This window comes from Dipodomys ordii, unplaced genomic scaffold, assembly GCF_000151885.1.
Source record: "Dipodomys ordii isolate 6190 unplaced genomic scaffold, Dord_2.0 Scaffold124, whole genome shotgun sequence".
Lineage (NCBI taxonomy): Eukaryota > Metazoa > Chordata > Mammalia > Rodentia > Heteromyidae > Dipodomys > Dipodomys ordii.
In genome coordinates, this window is record NW_012267340.1 from 1056837 (window position 1) to 1071670 (window position 14834).

The 14834-nt window shown below is 44.5% G+C and overlaps 1 protein-coding gene across 1 annotated transcript in view; it reads right to left on the reverse strand.

Annotated features, from left to right (window-relative positions):
• Positions 1-5506: 5506 nt before the first annotated feature.
• Agtr1 (angiotensin II receptor, type 1) overlaps positions 5507-14834 on the reverse strand; it is a 30373-nt gene continuing 21045 nt past the window's right edge. Inside the window, exon 3 of the mRNA XM_013029937.1 lies at positions 5507-7542. Within this exon, the coding sequence (XP_012885391.1) occupies positions 6418-7497 (1080 nt within the window). The 5' untranslated portion in view covers positions 7498-7542 and the 3' untranslated portion in view covers positions 5507-6417. The remainder of the gene's footprint in view (positions 7543-14834) is intronic.

The window sequence follows — 14834 nt, forward strand, 5'->3', positions numbered from 1 at the left end:
GTGGCCAGTTTCCTGCTTCATCCTCTTCAGGCTCTAGTAAGTATAATACAGATGTGACTCAGAATGAGGTGATTTACAATTTCTGCTTCTGTCATGGAGGAGAGTATACAACAGTTAGCTTTGAGAAGTCTTTGAGAATTTCAAATAATATCCTTGAGAAAACCTATTTTTTTTTTAAAGTATGACTCGCAACAACAGCAGCCGCCATTGGGCTGCCCATCACGTGAAGCTGGACGTTAGTAAAGCATATTTCACCTCAACCAGTGTGACTTACGCCTGGTTTTGGTCTCCCCTTCAGACCCCCAGATCCCCCTCCTTCCTCACAGCTGCGGTTGGTAACAAAACAGCAGAGCCAGCCAGGGACACTTTCTTAATGACAGCTGGAGGATTTACCTACAGCATCCCAGAGCTCTCAGGGATTTTACAGCTCATCAGATACAATCTTGTAATTTTCTGGAGGAGGGAACTGGGATTTGGGGAGCTTACCCAGACACTCTCCAGGCTCCCCTGGCATTAATGTGTGGGCTTGTCACACGTGGGGCCACCCATGTGCGCTGTGACTGGTGCGGCGCGTGGCTGGGATCAGTGGGTTAGATGAACTCCCTTACTGAATTTGTATTATTTTTAATCTACTTGTGCATTCAGCACCTTGCTCCATCTGCTCTGGTGGCTTCTGGATCTTTGCAAGGGTCTTTCTGTAGCTGTTTTAGATCTGGGGAATTCTGGGAAATCAAGCCAAGAAGCTTGACGTGAGGAGACTGACGTGAAAGTCAATTAGGATTTATTGAAATGTACACCAGGAAGCTCAGGCACAAAATCGATGGACAATGGGGCCTGTGTGCTGCTGACTTCCTGTGTGTTCTGCAGTGTATTCTTTTCTGCCTGCATTACCTATTAAATTTTTATAAGCACTTTTTATTCAAGCCAGAGCCAGAGTAATGAAAAGTTTATGAAGGGATCAGGGTGTTTATTTCTCAATTTTCTTGAGCTACAGTATGAATCCCTCCACCTTGGTGAATCGATTCATAGAAATAAGTGTTTGCCAGAAACAAAGAAATCAGTCTCTTGTAGTGAAACATTCATTTGTTCTCTCTCTCTCTGTGTGTGTGTGTGTGTGTGTGTGTGGTGTGTGTTGTGTATGTCAGGGTATGATAAATTATCATCTCCACAAACCTATATTTTCTTTGAGCTCTTCAAGATGTCTCAACACACTATCTTGAATTCAGTATGCATACAACTTCTCTCTCTAACAGAACTATTTGTAATTTTTACTTCAATAACTCTATGAATGGAAGGTATTTTGAGATATTTCTTTAAGTTGATCAGCGGAATCTTTGGTGGCCATTAGAAAGAGATAATTAGATATGATGTGCCTCTGTGTAAGAACAATGTACTGTCCTTCTGAAGATGTTAGAATAGATGACTTGGAAAGTCTTTACCATAAAGAAGTGACAAATGTCTGTGGTAATGACCTGTTTTAAACACAGCCTAACACATCCACCTACTGAAACATTGCACACTCTCTGTGAACATGCAGTCTCTCATTTTAACATACTCATTAAACTAAATTTAATTACAAATGAGATAGCTTTTTATGATATTTATTACAACAAATAAAAATAATTGTCTTGGCTTTTGGTTCTCACTTCCATGAAGTTTGTTTGCTGGATGACAGTTGGAGGCACCTTTGTGCCCTTTGGCGGTTGTGTGTTTTTAGCCTTTGTGTTACATAACAGTTGGGTCCTCCTAAACTCTAAGCTCATGTACTTAAAGCTTGTTTTGGTTGGCATAAATTTGAGTTGTTGGTGATTGCCTAAGTCTTCTATTCTTCACTGAGACTTGTGTTCCATTGTGGCCCTGGCTCATAGGCTCTCTTCCACCTTTTCAGAGAGGGAGGCTGGTCCCCCAAAGGACTTGATATTCTCTGTCCTGAGATAAACAAAACAGCTTTAGAACTGTCAGAAGCAACAACAGATCCTGAAGGCTAACCATTACCAGCTTTTGTCATGTGGTTGTAATTGTTGCATGAATTCTGCTTCAATCAGGGAAAAATATGCTTAAGTGCCAGTAAAACTTTTTACACTGCAATGAAATTTTGCAATTTATGGCTTTCTACAGATCAGCTCGTGTTACTAGGCAACAGCCTGTGTGTTGCTCCCTCAAATTCTCCTTTAATGTTTGGCGTTGGTACAAATTCTAGCTTTAAGAAATCGTAATGAACTATTGTAGACACTGATGTAGAAAGTGAAATGGAAGTCGTGATGTGGAAACAGGAAGCAATGTGAAAAAAATACCTTTGATGGAAAACAGTGGGGACATTTAGAGCTTAACTCTACGCCCCTCATGGGGAGAGAGTAGGTCCACATGAACTTAGTGGTCATGTGTCTGTCTGGCTGTTAGGTGGGCTCCGTTTTGGCTACTTAAGCCATCATAGTTGTGGTGATTCTTTTAATTGAGTACCCTGCAGGATATTCCGTGACCAGGCATGTGTGGTATTGCTGTCTGCTTTCTAGGAACCCATATACATTTGAGAGAAGATAAAGCCCCAAAAGAGATAAAGGGCTCTCTCCTTCCATATTTAAATACAGTCGGCTTGAGAGAGTATGTTGCTGCTCAGACTAACTCTTAGAATAGACACCAAGTTTTAGCATCCTCATTCTACAGGAAAGAGACGACAGTTTGTCCCTCAAAGCAGTACCAAGTTAAATGGCCAGGGAAGAGTGATGGCGTCTCAGAATGTTTGGTGTCTGAGAGTGAGTCAGGGAGAGCCTAGGGGCCACGTTGGAATGTCTGTGCTGTCCTTGGCTCATGGTTTGGAAGTGTCTTCTGGTATGAATGATTTTAGGGTTTGGAATTTGTTATTCTTCTCAAGCAGCATACACCATATTTCAAAATTAGTCACGGTGCCAAGAACAAGAAAAGTCATATTTTGAGTGAAAAATCCCAGGGTTTTCTTTTAACCCTAATATTGGAAATGCTGGAGATGTGGAAGACCTTCCCCTCACCTGCCAAGGTGTGGAGATTAGAGTTCACATTCTGGCAGAAGCCTGACCTCAGGAACTAGCTCCTCATTATTCAAGCTGGAAGAGTCAAGAAATCTTCTTGCAGGAAGCACACCTTCCAGACCCACTGCACAGAGGTCTTGTAGCCGTCTCTGGTCCTCGGCGGAAGTGACTAGAAGTTTTAAACTTGGGGGCACCGTGCCAACAGCACAGCTCTAGAGCAGGCTGCATTTCTCTCTGCCACAGGCCTTTTGTTTATCAGGATTGGAAAGATGGTGAGTGAGATATATCCCAGTTAACTGGGTGGCTTAGCCCAAATCTCTATTTCTCATCTTTGGGGAAAAAAGTGTATTTATTTGTTCATTTATTTTGGGCACCAGGGATTGAACTTAGGGCCTCGCACTTGCTTAGGCAGGTGCTTACCTTTCAAACCACACTCCCAGCCTGTTCTGTACCTTTGTGGTTGTTCACGTAGTGTCTTCAGTGTATGCCCAGGCCCGTGTGAACTGCACTCTACCTGTTCACAGTCCCTGTGGACCCCAGGTGACAGGCAGAAGCCACAGTACTGGGCTGTCTGTCGAGATAGGGTCTTACATTGCTGTCCCCAGCTGTCCTCGTACTATGATCCTTCAGGTCTGGCCTCATGCGTAGCCAGGATGATATGTGTGAGCCACCATGCCTACTTTATTTAATGTCTCTAACGAAGCTTTGTGGGACGTAGAAAGAATCAAGAATTTGGCCCAGGGGCATACATGCTTCATCCTCATTTGGATTCCTGCAGCAAAGTGAGCATAATAGCAGAATGGCTTTTAATAGTGTCAAAATTAACAGCATTTATTCATCAAATTTCCATCTCGTGTGATAGATAAATATTTTTCTATCATGCTGCTCGAAGGGAAAAATCTTATGGTGCTTAAACTCTTAAAGGTTTATTTATCCAAAGCTTCCTGTATGTGAGTGATTTAGAATTAAATATGGATAAGGCTAAATTATCGCCTTCTGTGCTACATATTTTTGAAAAAATAGTCATATTTCTAATTCTATCTCTCTGATTGTGGAAATTTAGTTTTTTGCTCATTAAATTCTCAAGCACGTTGGGTTGGCTTGATAGATGAAGACCCTGTCTGCGGGATTTCAGTGGGGCAGAAGGCTATACTCACTGGGTCTGTGGGACCCAGAAAGCTCCCAGGCCACTGGGCCTAGTGTGGAAGGCAAGTGGGCCCCAAACTGAGTTGACGTGCCCTTCTCAGCATTTCATGGTCCAAGTTATGTTTTTTAAAAAATAAATACTCAGGCAAGAGGAGAGCATGTCACCATCTCGGGGAGATCTGTGACATCTTGAGAGGATCTGTGTTATCTCAGAGGGATCTGTGCTGAGAGGGATCTGTGCTGAGACGGATCTATGCCATGTCAGTGGGATCTGTGCCGTCTTGAGGGGATCTGTGCTATCTCAGAGTGATCTGTGCTGAGAGGGATCTGTGCCATGTCAGAGGGATCTGTGCCATGTCAGAGGGATCTGTGCTGAGAGGGATCTGTGCTGAGAGGGATCTGTGCCATGTCGGAGGGATCTGTGCCATCTTGGGGACCCCACCCACCTCAGTGGGATCCTTGCTTGCTGAGTTTTCTGCCCTCAGGGATCTCATCTTTTATACAGACATCTTCTTACCACTTTTGTGACTTGCCTGATATTGCTTACTGTTCTCTGGATCTTAACTCGACGTGTATTGTTGGGGGAGCAGTTCATTAGTACAGAGTTATGGAAGTGTCCAGGAGCCTTGCCGTGGCCGTCAAGATACTTCTCACGGGTCATGCTGTAGCAGGTGGGAGGCCTGCCCCACCTTGAGAGTGGTACATTACATAACTAAGGCGTGGCAGAGCCAGAGAGAGTCAAACCCAGAAAAACCCAATGAACTCATGAATGACTGAATTGATGACTGAAGAGATGGGATTTGTTCCTGAGGTAATAAGAATTCAAATATATAGCTCTAGAGTTGTGTTGTGCATCTAGATTGTTTTAAGGGAGATAAAGATAATCTGAAAATAAGAAGTCTACCTATACTTTAAATATGTCCATGAAGAAGTCACCACAACTCATCATATTTTGGCACAAGACTCGTGCTTAATATTAAGTATGTCTCACTGAATTAGAGAGGCTAGCCATCAAGGCCAATTCCACAAGTGAGGCAGGTAAGGAACTCTAAACAAAAATGAAGCAGGAGATGTGATATTCCTGCCAGTAACTATATAAGGGACATCTAAAAATCATTATCTCCCAGAATGTGGACTCTTTGGTGTTATATAAATACACGCAGAAGTTCAGAATGTTGTGTTTATACCATGTTGTTCAGTAAAACAAACGACTTTCCTCTTTATCTTTTTGATCGCAGGATACAAAAATAATCTGTTAACTGATATTAAACTGCTCATTGTATTGAGCTGGAATGAAAATATTTGTAGTTACTTTTAAAATAAATCAGCATCTATTTTAAGGAATGAAGATTAGATATGTTGCAATAAAATTACTTTATTTCAAGGGAAATACAGCTTTGTCAGATTTAAATCAAATGACGGCAGTTTAGAGATACACATATATTTAGACTATGTACTTTTCTCAAACAGTATAGATACTCTTTTGATAGTTTTTTTGTAAAGACATAAAGCATACTTTATGATATACAATCTTTTTATCACAAACTATATACATTTCTCAGATACGGACTAAGGCAAATGGACCTGACTAGGAAGCCACAGTTGTACAATACAGACAACAAGCTTTACAAGTTCAGCTTTCATGTGAGACTTTAGGAACACCACCAAGACAATTGGCCATGGTGCTGTGGTCAGCAATGTGCCTCTTTAAGACACTGGCTGAATTCATGAAAGGTTCAGAAAATCGACAACTCTCACGTAGGAAATCTTTGTACAGAATATACAGTAAGAGGCGCAAGTAGGCCACAGTCTCTGAAAGCTAAGCAGACACCAGAGCTTTCCTGTCCTCTGGAAGCTGAGCAGAATGACCTTGAACTCCCCTGTCCAGCTGCTAGTTCTGTGCCTTTATGTGGAAGTCAAAACTCACAGAACACGAGGAGGTGGTGGTGTGTATGTGGTTGGGAGGTGGTAGGTTGGGGAGAACGCATTTCTGCCAGTGGGATTTTCCAGGCCCACACCAGCCACTAGTTTCTGACAACATTCTTTGAGTGGCCATCACGGATGCCGTGCGAATTGTGGTCAACTGTGGCTTTGTTTTGCTGCAAAGGGAGGGAAACACTTTTATTCAGAGTGACTCGATCCATTGTCTGTGTAAATGCAAGCTGCTGCTGCTCCTTTGGTGTCAAAGTGGCTGGGAGGAATGTTTCTCTGGGTCCTTCTTCCTGGTCCTTTCTTTGGGTCTCTTCACAGACCGGCTTTGCCAGCCTCACTCTACCTCAAAGCCGGGGGCCGGCTTCTTGGTTGAAGAGCTCAGGTGGTCGGAAGGACGGTAGGAAAGCGTGCTCATCTTTGTGGACAGAGTTGAGTGGGATTTGGCTTTCGGGGGAATATATTTCAGAAGCTGGAGGAAATACTTTTTAAACTTCTTCCCCAGAAAACCATAGAAGAGAGGATTCAAGCAGTTGTTGAAATAGGCTAAGCAAATGGTAATGGGCAGGGCAGTGTCCACAACGTCGGAGACGGTGCAGTCACGGATGACACCCAGTTGGATCAGCACATCCAGAAAGGTGAAGATCTGGTGTGGCACCCAGGAAAAGAAAAAGAAAAGCACAATTGCCATGATGATCTTGAAGATGTCATCGTTCCTCGGCTTGTTCTTCTGGATCTCGTAAGCCCTCTTGAGGGCTCTCCAGATCAGGGTGTAACTGGTCAGAATGATCAGAAAAGGGAACGTGAAGCCCAGGATATTTTTGGTCAGGCCTAGTCCTATGGGGAGGGTGGAGTTCTGAGATTCGTAGTGGAAAGCGCACACAGTGATATTGGTGTTCTCGATGAAGTAGACATTCCGGTGGATGACAGCAGGTAGGCTAGCCAGCCCGGCCAGCAGCCAGATAATGATGCAGGTGATCTTGGCCACCAGCATGGTACGGCGGAGGCGGGACTTCATCGGGTGAACAATGGCCAGGTAGCGATCAATGCTCAGACACGTGAGCAGAAACACACTGGCATAGAGGTTGAAACTCACACTGGCAGAGGCGATCTTGCACAGGTAGTTGCCGAAGGGCCAGCGGTATTCCATCGCCGTGTAGACAGCCCACAGGGGCAAAGTCAACAAGAAGCACAGGTCAGCCAGTGCTAGGTTCAGAAGGAAGACACTGGCCACTGTCTTGAGTTTCATGTAAAAGTAGATGACAATCACCACCAAGCTGTTCCCAAATATCCCCACCACAAAGATGATGCTGTAGAGTGTGGGAATCATGACAAATATGTAGCCATGCCTCCCGGCCTTTGGGCAGTCATCCTGGATTCTTTTGATGCCATCTTCGGTGGAAGAGTTGAGCATCATTTTAATCTCCTGGGCGAATGGTCTCAGGCACTGTACCAAATGCACCTGGAGAAAGTAGGGATATAAAAGTTAAGAAAATGTAACTTCCAGTTGTAAGCAATTTCATTTCTCAGTTATAAGTCCAGTAACTCAACTTTTGTCTTTGCCAAAAAAGAAAGAAAGAAATAAGATTGTAGTTTTCTGAGGAAACATAGTAAACAGCTGGAGTTGAAGGTACACACTTAATTTCTAGCACACATTACCTTTGTAGAACATGGTGAATATCTTCTAGAGAAGTAGAAATAAATTCCAATGTGGTTAAATCCATTTGCATGCCCAAACCATAGAAAACTCTACCAAATGAAGTTATTCAGAATGACTGGAGAAGTTTACCTGAGGTACGTGAGGCTAATTATTAATTATCTTCCAAGTGTGATATAGTCACACCATAGCCATGAAACACTTAATTCCATTTCACAATCTGTACTTTGGTATAAAAATGATGTGTTTTTTCTTAAGTGGTCAGACTTCAGGTTATTGAGAAATAGGTTAATTAGCAGGAATCAGAGTGTGGCTCAGTACCTCAGGGAATCGCATTCCTTTCGTAGTTTCACAGCCTCATCAGGCGGGGTCTGCTTTGAATATCCAGCCTTCATCCTGCTGGCCAGCGGCGGACTTGGCTAAGGCTATTTGTGTCTCAAAGATGTCAAATGAATAAAGTCAAAACTCGGCCAACAAACCCTAACTATAGTGAGGCCCTGGGTGATCACTAGTTCTTTAGGATCTTAGGAAGAATCTGACACACAGAGGGAGAGTCACAAAGAATTCTGCAGGTGTTTATGAAATGGTGGTGATGTTGGGTCTAGTCAGGGCCATCTTGGCCACGTGGTGGATAGGGAATTGGGTTTGACTGGCACCATCTTGTCTTCATGGTGGAGGAAGGGGAAGTCCCACCCACCGGGTGATGGGTGTGCCTGAATTTCTAAAGGCAGGGGCGGGGACTTGGATGATAGGTTACTGAACCTGTCAGTCCTTTGCCTTGGACTTGGTAGACTCTCAGGATTCCTACTGTGCTTTCAGAGACTCATGGCCTAGGAAGCCGATGAAGACAGAAGATAGGACGAACTCTGTCGAACCAGGCTCTAGGGAGGTTTGACTAGTTCTTCAGCCTCCCCATACCCCCAAGGCCTTGCCGACTCTTTCCATTCATTTTATTCTGGTTATTGAACTCTTGCCAGTATAGAAGAACGATTCCTTAGATAAATATTCTTTACTGAAAGTTAATTACTACATGAAAGGTTTAGGGGCTAGCTGTCATCCGTGCCTTAACAGAGATTAATTTATTGATTTGCTATTCTAAAATCTAGTTGTCATCAGCTGTGTTCTGCCTAGGTTGCAAAAATCAGAAATGTCAAGGCTGAAGAATCTCAAGAGTTGAAAGAGGCCCCAGTGAGGTCTACAATTGGAAATTAAAACTTTTTGGCTCAGCTTAGGCAAAAGGGCACTGAAAAATAGGAAGGGAAACAATCCACAAGAACCCCGTGGGAGCCCTGAGCTGTCAGGGTAAGAAGAAGAAGTCTCCTCTCCTGCCTCCTGCCCTACACTGAGGTGTCCAACATGGCTGGTGGTGTAGGAGGAGAAAACGGTGGTGTGTGAGAGAGGACCAGCTTAAGCGTAGCTCTCGACTCCCCTCTCCCCAGCTGAGTCAGTCTCTCCTCCATCCCCACAGATCCACACCGACAGCATCGGACATGGAAAGGATTGCTCTCCACAGCCAGGGGAGTGTCCAAGGAAATGTACTGAACGGCTTATTATTTTAATGACACATATCCTATATGCAGAGGCTCTGGGCAAAGCACTGAATGCCCTAATTGGAAAAAATTTACATCTGCATTTTTATAATGACCAAGACTCTTCACCTAATAAGGACACAAACGTTGTCACATTTGAGAGTGGAAGAAAGGGGAGGAGGAGTTGTAGGCACGTAAAGCAGAGGTGCAGAAAGCAATCCGGCAGGCATCATCCGCCCGCCCGTCCATCTCATAGTCCCCGAATTCTTATGCTGTGTAAATGTCACGGACACAAAAGTTCAGGCCAGTACCCTTCTCTTCCTTGGTGTTCAAGTCTAGCTGGGGACAGGAACTTCAGGGCCATGGCAGGGGCATGTCTGTGCTTGCTGCTCACCCAGCATGGGGAGGGCGCCGGGTGGGAAGATGGCGGTGAGAAGGAAGGAAGGCAGCCAGCTGGCTGGCACCGCCAAGGCGGCATCTTCACACGCAGGCCTCAGCTTCCACGGGAACCTGTTCTCGAGAATTCTCAAGGTTGCGTGGCCCTTTGCTGGGTCTCAGTGAGCGCCAGGCCTTTCTGGATGGAAGGTGACACCCAGGCCTTTCTCCAGTTGGTTCTATGGCTACTTGTGTAAGCTCCCCCAGATAAACAAGGCTTTTGGGAAATGGAGAAGGATGGAACTCTGAGATGAACAAACAGGGACAGTAGGAGCCCTTTCCTCTTTGGAGCAGGAAGGAGGCTGTTTTGGAGAGAAGCTAAAGTGGGAGGGAGGGGGGTGGGGGAGGAGAGCGAGGAAGAGGGAGAGCACCAGAGCCTCCTAGGATCGCAGACGCTGAGTTTCAGTGACACCCCCATCCTCTTGCTAGCAGGGCTATTGGCAGATGGAAAGATGATCAAAACAGGAGCTGACTGGTGCTAAGTTGTAGTTAAGTAGATCTAAGAAGTTCTGCGTCCTATTTCACAGTAGGTGACTACAGATCATGACCACGTGTTTTGTTATTTCAAAAACTAGAAGGACTGAAGGTTTTGACCATACAGAAATGAGAAGGATTTGAGGGGAAAAGCATGCTTAACCTGCCTTATCCATTATGTAGTGGGCACAGGAGTGGTTCCTCACTCATACAGACACAACTCTAATGGTTTCATGAATTTGTGAAAAATAAATTCAATGATGATGCAAAAGCTACAGGACGATCTCCTTCTTCTTCCTGTCTTCCTATTTCTGGGTCTCACACGTCCTGTACCCAGGCTCCCTGCTTACGCAGATCCCAGTGCACCGTTTCCCACGGGAGAAAGGAGCTTCTAGACAACCATCATCCTAGGCCATGCACATCTGTGGCTGTAGGTGCCCGAGCCTCAGTTTCCTCATCTGTGAGGTGGGAAGAGATTCTTGTTGCCCATGATCATTGTAGGAGTGGAATGAGTCGAAGCACTAGCACTGAGTGTGTTTCACATGGGAAGTGTGAAGTGTGGATTATTTTTCTATGTCTTTTGGATGTCAGGCCAGCATGGACTCATGGTAGCCAGCAGTAAAAAAATCATGAGAGAGAAAAAATGGTTTATCATTGGTAAGCACTTTACATTGCCATTTAAAGGTTAGACATTCCAAGCAGTTCTTCTGAAGTATGGGTAAAAGGAAATCTTAAACAGCTGAACAAACTTTCCGTCTGTCAGCCAGGTGGGGACTTCCCATCTGCTCCAAACACACAGGTTGGCTCACGGCAGCAAAGGTGCCTTTAGTCTACTCTCACTTGAGTTTGTAGAAGTTGCTTTCTGCTTTTTGAGAGTCTCCTGGCTCCACAAAACAAGTGGAGCCTTCCTCCCTCTTTCCCTCCCTCCCTCCCTTGGCTTGAGTGGATTGGGGCAGGCTGTGAAACTCTACTTCCAGAGGACTTTTTATGCCAGTTTATGAACTTCATTTTCAACTCATACTCTTTTTCCTTGCAGATACTGTAAATCAGGCCCTCTAACCACTCTGGTCTATTGAAGTTTTCTAGTCTTTGGATTTTCTAGTTCCTGTCTTTAACCAAGAAAGCCGGGTTTCAGTTGCCCTCAGTATACAGGTCTAGTGTCCCCGTTTCCCATATTGTAAAATCACTAGATCTTTGGCTCCGTTGGCATCCAGCGTGAGTATCTTTATCTCAGTTGTGTATCCTCTGACCCGTCATGAGACATGTGACCCGGTTTGGAGCAACAACAAATAAAGCATTTTCACGACTGCTTAATTCACGTCTTCGTGTCTAAGTTGCTGTGCACCTAATGTGGAGGAGACACGTTGCTGGGATCAGATAAACTTCGTGCAGAAGACATGTCTGCGAAGGAAGAATCCAGGGCTTTCCAGGCTGAGCTGGCTGCAGGCTGGGGGATCTTGGCAGCCGCAGACAGAGGTGCCAGGAAGAGCACTTGGCATGGTGGGAAAAGATTTCAAACTGGTTTTGAGTCAGAGGTGCAGGAAGTCACCACTCCACAGCTGGTGGGTCTGGTTTAACTTCATCTCCGGGAAATACATCCCTTGGAGAGGATTTTGTTCAATCTCTCCACTCTAGATTTTATTAAAATCATTGATGTAAGCATATATTAGGTATGTAAGGAATGGCTCTGTGACGTGTCTCTGAGATGGATGGCACCTGGTCCTCTTCCCATGTTAAGACCACCCACTGTGCTCTGACCCCCCCACCCCCCAGGGGAAGGAAAATGGGACAACCAACTTTCTGTGTTCTGCATCCATGGCTGTGCTCACCTGTGGTGATGGTGGTTAAGTCTTTAACCAATCCCAACCAGCCTACCTCTTGCCTCATCTAAAACCACTCCAGACCCCAGATGCCCAGCCTCATGAAAGAGAGTAAAATGTCACTCCCACATTACAGTTTCTTGGCAATTATTCAAAAATGGAGCACCAAACCAGAACTAAACTTGTCCTTGCTTTAGGAATCCCTTCTTACGTTACATTTTATTTTATTTTATTGTTTTTGGGTCCGGTTGTGGGGCCTGAACTCTGGGCCTGGGCGCTGTCCCTCAGCTCTTCAGCTCAAGGCTAGCGCTCTACCACTTGAGCCACAGCACCACTTCCAGCTGTTTTCTTTTTTGCTTATGTGGTGCTGAGGAATCGAACCCAGGGCCTTGAGCATGCAAGGCAAGCGCTCTACCACTGAGCCACCTTCCCAGCGCTTAAGTTACATTTTAAACAACTCAGTTGCTATCCCAAACACTTGGCTGTTCATATTTTTATTTTATTTTAGAAAAAAAAGATAAGGACAAAAGAAATACAACTGAGTCCAACTCGTAGGTTTTAAAAGCTTTCCTTTGGTATGCCAGGTGAGCAGACCACGGCCTTACATCCACCGTAGTCCCTGGAGCCTGGGGGAAGGCAGGCCCCAGAGGCTGGGAGAGGAGGGGAGTGGGAACTGACTGGAAAACAGCCTCAGCATCAGTGAATGCCGGTCCTCTTAGACTCTCAAATTCTTCTGACATATGAACTCACAGAATGTCCCCACAACAGTCACCCCCATTTCAACAGCTCAACATCTCAGCCACGAGGGAGGGAATTCTGTTTTCATAACACGGATCCTGTGTCCTCTGAGGGCATGGAGGTCTTAGATGAGGAAGGGGTGGCAGCTGGTGTGGGCTGCAGTAATGGATGCGTTGTCATCTTGTGAGTGGAAACCCCAACAACGCTTGTGAAACTGTTGCATGTCTACATCTCTGAAATGTTTCTCAGTGGCAGAAACTATCTTCCTTCTGAGCTCCCACTTCAAGGGGGCCACGGGAAAATGATTGCCCATGAAAGAAAGCTTGAATGAATCTGCACTTAGAAGAAATTATAAGTATTTTTGTGCTGTTCCTGGAGCTTGAACGCAAGGCCTTGGCGCTGTCCCTGAGCTTCTGTGCTCAAGGCTAGACAGAGCTCTACCACCTGAGCCACAGCTCCACTTCAACTTTCTTTGGTGGTTCACTGGAGATAAGAGTCTTAGAGACTTTTCTGCCGTGACTGGCTTTGAACCTTGATCCTCAGATCTCAGCCTCCTGAGTAGCTAGGGTTATAGGCACAAGCCACACTGGTGCCTGGTTGAACTTATAGTCAGTATAATCTGATGCTAGACAGGACAGTTGTTTTCAGGACAATTTACTTTAGATCACAGTTTTAAACATACAAACCACCTAACTATAACTTTTACTTATTTAGTTTAGTTTTGGGGAAGGGGGCTTTACAGGGCCTTACACTTGCTAGGCAGGCACGCTACTCCTTGAGCCATACCCTCAGATCCTTTTACTTGAGTTTTGAAATAAGGCCTCACTTCCTGCCACTGTGCCTGGTCATCAGAACAAATTTTAAGTGAAGTTAGATGAATGAATACTCAGTAAAGTTTTCCATTTTTCTCAAAAGTTCTGAGTGTAGTAGGAATATTCTTTGAATCACAACCAGAAATCAGTCCTGGACAAGAGAGAAGGAGATGAGAATTCTAATCTTGGCTTCCCCATTGACTAGCTGGGTATCCTTCAGCAATCACTTAAGGTCTCTAGACGGCAGCATCCTAAAGTGAGTCCGTTACAAACTTGGAAAAAATCTTCCTTGATACAACAAAGTAAACAGGACGAGAAAAACAAAGGACCTCCACTCATCTTGTATCATTACCAAATGACCCTGGGCTGCTGACCACATATATGGCATATATATGCACACATCCGAGGGAAACGAGGAGGAGAACACAGAATCAGAGGGACACAGTGGAAAACAAACAACAGAGACCTATCAGCTGCACTGGACATTGATGAAAATGAACTAAGCAACTGAAGGGCAGCGATGGGAGGGAGGGAATGAGAAGAAAAGAGGGAACAGTTAACACTAAGCAAAAGGAAAGAAATGTACATATCACCCAAAGTGGAAGAAATAGCTGTATTGTCAAAGCTCATAGAATTCACAAACCTTATAGACCACAATAATGACAGTTTGTCTCATGAAAGTTAGAATGTGTTTGTGACTTTAACTATCTCACAATACTGTGAAATTTATGTAATCAATCACAATAAAAAATAATAATAAACTCCCTTATAACTGGGATCCACAGAGCTCAGCCTTGTAAGCAGCCAGGATTACAGGCTTGAACCTAGTCACATTCTATATGGAATAGATGAACTCTGTATTAAAGACAACAAAATGGAAGACTTTTGACTTTTGACTCAAGATGTATGAAAAACCTGCCATATGAAATTATTACGGCCACAGTTTTTTTTCTTTATTCTCTCCCATGTTTCCGGGCGTGGAGTCAAGGTCACAGCTCTGTCCCATTTATGACTCAAGTTGAGAGTTTCAGGCTCCTGCTTTACTTACTGTCACTAAGAGGTGAGAGGTACAGAAAGATGGGTTCATGGTCTAAAGAATTAGACGCATGTCCTCACTGTGTTCTCTAACTGTGGTGTGTGCTCATTGTCCAGAGAGCTCATTCTACATGAACCGCCTCTCAGATTTTTTGAGGCAAAATAACTTTTTAAAGGTTAACAGTTAGTTAATGTGGCTCATTTGATCCTACCGAGCCATGAAACTGAAGGTAGAGAGCTAGTAAAGAACATCA